Source organism: Gastrolobium bilobum, unplaced genomic scaffold (assembly GCF_033153095.1).
Source record: "Gastrolobium bilobum isolate Gb01-03AN ecotype WA unplaced genomic scaffold, APGP_CSIRO_Gbil_v1 utg2184, whole genome shotgun sequence".
In the NCBI taxonomy this organism is placed as follows: Eukaryota; Viridiplantae; Streptophyta; class Magnoliopsida; order Fabales; family Fabaceae; genus Gastrolobium; species Gastrolobium bilobum.
Window position 1 is genome coordinate 110,931 of NW_026899222.1, and position 4,186 is coordinate 115,116.

General features: G+C 30.2%; 1 protein-coding gene across 1 annotated transcript; it reads right to left on the minus strand.

Moving 5' to 3' along the window:
• Nucleotides 1-1,059: 1,059 nt before the first annotated feature.
• Nucleotides 1,060-2,180, minus strand: LOC133288467 (uncharacterized protein At4g26485-like). Its single transcript, XM_061486221.1, has 3 exons — nucleotides 2,030-2,180; nucleotides 1,456-1,654; nucleotides 1,060-1,333 (listed from the first exon to the last, which is right to left on the minus strand). The coding sequence occupies exons 1-3, from the start codon at nucleotides 2,178-2,180 to the stop codon at nucleotides 1,060-1,062; spliced, it is 624 nt and encodes a 207-aa protein (XP_061342205.1).
• Nucleotides 2,181-4,186: the final 2,006 nt, after the last annotated feature.

Genomic DNA, 4,186 nt, shown 5'->3' on the forward strand with positions numbered 1-4,186 from the left:
ACTTTTTGACCAATTTACCAATTTACTTAAGTAAATGTCGAACATTAATTCAATAGGGACATATTAGTATATAATTCTGAAGGAAAAAAAATTAAAAAAAAAAAATTCAATTACAAGAACAAAATGGTCAATCAACCCTTCTTTGCCCTCAAAGAAAAATAAACAATCTGTCTTCAGAATGTTGTGCTACATCTCATAATCTCACAGGTGTCTCACATTTATTTAAAAAGTGCTTTTTAAACATCTACGTTTACAAAGAATTTTGAGTCGCACATTCAGTCAACTTATGTATTCTCATTTGTACATGTAAAAGGAGCGATTTGTCTATAAAAATATGTTTTTGTGGGAGATTTCACAAAATAGTGTAAATTCATTCATGATTTTTTAGCTCGAACTCTTTTACAATATCTTAAATTTGTATCGCTGTTCTTCAATGGCAAATTAAGAGAGTAAACATTTCGTCATGTGTCAAAAGGGAAAAAGTAACCAGCCTCTATATTCCAATATTAGAACCAAAAAATGAAACCCGATTCGTGATTCAAGTTGCCTACAATTATTTACTTGAGAACTTTACATTCAATATGAATTTATTAATTGTATAACGTTGAATTCACAATAACACAACATATAACACTCTAAGTATGATATGTATGTCCTTCAAATGCTTAATTAAAAAAAAAATTATTGATATTGTGAAAGCAAACAAAATATATAATACTTTTTTTTTATATAAATATATAATACTTTATTAAGTAATTAGAGAGGTTTGCCGTGCGAGTTATGACCAGGGTTGAATTGCTTTCTGTTGTCTCGACCATGAATCATGAAAGCATATTTGGAGAAAAACAAGTTTCCTTAACAAAATAAGATAAACATGACAGTTGGCCACCCTTTTTCAATATGCATGATACAAAATGGAAGTCAAAGCACAATAGAACATAATGATTATATCATGTGTGTATTTCATTAACACCAAAATTAAATATCCTTCGAAAAGCCAACAACAACACTCTTTTCTCCAAATGGAACATGCATGCTGACCCCTACGAGATAAGAGAATCAATCTTTTTTGAATTTGAAGGTGCTGCTAGCACCAATAGGAAAAGTTCCATCGCAGTTATATCCGGATCCTCTAAGATTAATGTAACCTGGATAATCCCATATTACAAACGGCACCTCCTCGTCCAAGAACAAATCAACTTTCTTTGCCAGCTTCACTATTTCCCACTTACTGAAAGGGTAGGCTGTCTTGTGTGTCACGTGAATTTCTCCGAATTTACTTAACATCTTCTTTGCACTATTCATAAACCCCCGCACCAAACCCCGGTGACGACTAAAAAAAACATGTATATAATTCAGAAAAAACCCATCTGTTAACTTAAGAACCAGCCACATAATAATTAAACATAAAAAAATTTCAATTTTAAAATTTTAATTATTTTCTAGTGAACTCACTCAATTTGGCACGAACTATCTTCGAAATATTGAAAGCCAGCATGAGGAAAATTGAAGACTATGCGATCAAAAGACTTCATTTGGAGAAGTGGGTGTCCTCCCATGGTATGAGCGTCCACTTCATGCACAATAGTGCAACCAAGGTTCTCCAGTTCATTCAGGTTTGTTGAAGCTCGTGAGTAGTTCCTTTTTAATGACTCTAATTAACAAGAAGAAGAAAAAAAACGATTAGAATAAAAACACAAAAACGCAGCGGATTTTAGTTAAATTAATCAATTTAACTGACATACATACAAATGTAAGCATGCATGGATTTTTAGACCAAGAAACGTGGCGAGTAAGAATACATAAACATCAACAACACCCAAATCAGTTGAGATTAAGATATATAAACCAAATAAATAAATAAATGATAAATATGAAAATAAAAATAGATAATAAAAAAAAACAAAAAATTTGAATTTACACTCGTTACTATAGTAACTTTCACACTCCATGTCAAGGCATTTAATTAATATACTTCAGATATACTTGTAGTTGCTAAGAACCAAACCCGTGCCCCAAAAGTACATGCCTTTGGAATCAAGGGAGGTTGCTACCATGTTGGAAGCAGAGCCAAATGCCTTTGCCAAACAAAGTGAGAAGGAGAAATCTCCCTCTCCGACGAGCAGTGTCTTATGGTAGCTACTGTAGTGCTTTATCTTTTTCTCCATTTTGACATCCATTTTCCCACTCAATTGCAATTCAAAAGTACTATATCGTTGCAAAAGGCATCTTAAGCAGTAAATATATACTGATCATGTTGGCTTGTGGAAGATTCACTTTTATTTATTTATTTGAAAGGACGTTTGGCTTCAAGGCTATTTATGTTTATTCATTAGGTTACTCACCCATTTCTTGATAAATGTAATTGGAAGATAAAAAGCTTCGTATGTAGAGGCATGAGGTTATTTCCAATATGCGCAATCAAAGTAGAGCTTTCCAGTGGGTAATTAGTAATTAGATTGAATTACCATAACCTAACACATTCATGCATCGTGGATTCGTGGGCATTAGTACTGGGCAATGACATTAAAATCTTTTATGCATGGGTTGTGCTGTCAAAAGCCCAAGGATACATATACAAAAGCCATTCAAAAATTTCGTCAGGCCTTCTGAAAAAAAATATTATGAATGGCCCCACAAAATAGGTTCTTGAATAACACGAGGCGCTTGGGTGTTCTATAGCAGCATCCTTTATCCATTTATTATAGGGATTTATTTATGAGATAATTATCTCATGCAACAGAAACAATATAATGGAGTTCACCACTTTTTCAAAAAAAATAAAATAATAAATCTCATTATTTTATCTCTGTTGCATGAGATAGTTATTTCATGCAACATAAGATAATTATTTTCTTTTATTATAATATGGGAAATACATCGGTCCTGACAAACAAAACAATTCCTGTTCACTCATGGAAAATTGTGCTAGCATTTCTTTTAATTTTTATTTTTCTTTTATAATGGAGCCCACCAAAATTTATTAGTGCAGAAAAAAAAATTATTGTCATGTTAGATAATACATATATTTCTCTTATAATATACTGTGAAAATGAAGAGGCCCACAAACTGGGGCTAACTAACTTCGAGGATCTGTTAGCGCTTCGGCAAAGCACGTGTTAATGGATGTAGCAATAAAAATATGGGTTTTATTAGCCTTCTTTCACATAAGATAGTTATTTTATGTTGTAGAGAGTAAATGAGTGTGTTCCACAATTATAAAAAAAAAGTAAGGTGCAAAAAATCGAAGTGAAAAAGCATGAAAGAAGTTATCTCAAGTAAAAGAAGAGTAACATTTTCCTAAAAATATTTTATTAAAAATAAAAGGAAAAAAACATTTAAGAGTTTTTAAAAAACATAAAAAAAAGGTATTATATAAAGGTGAAAGTGAAACTATATGTGTTTTAAAGAAGAAACAATTACAATAAAATATTATCTGACTCTTTATAGTAAGAATTCTATTTTATTATGTAAGAGTTGATTAAATTCTCTTAAACAACTATTTTTAAAACACATTAAGATATTAAAAATAATAATTATTAAAATTTTGTGTTAATATTTTATAAGAATGAAATGGAATGATTTCAAAAAAAAAAAAGTTTAAAAATGTGTGTGATTATATTTACAAATTTTTAGTTTATAAATTCTTACAAACTACAATATGAGCTTGTTTGGTGTAATGTATAAGACTTGATAATATAAGCTTATACTATACATTATGATATTTTCAGTTGTTTGGTATGACCATCGTATAATATAAGCTTATACAGCAGAATCCCTTAATAACATCAAAATGATGTATAACTTAATCAGGCCTAAGGAGGTGAGATTAGGCCTGATAAGGGGTTAATGTATTAATATTGCTTACAAGTACAATTCTCAAGAACTAATATATCATTTTAATATTAATATATTAAAATAATATTTTTAATATATTAATTTTTAAAATATTGGAGGATATTATCTTATACAATATCATACCAAACGCTGGATAATATTAAAATTTAATCAGGTCTTATACTATCAGGCCTTATCCAATATTATGCACCAAACATGCCCTATATATTCCCGAAAAAAATTACACTCATGTTGTAGAAAAGTGGTTTTTCTTCCTGCATGCTATCCGAAAATTGTGTTGTATTTTATTATTTTTTTCCTTTATTTTTTAAGTGGTTAACCCCCCTCC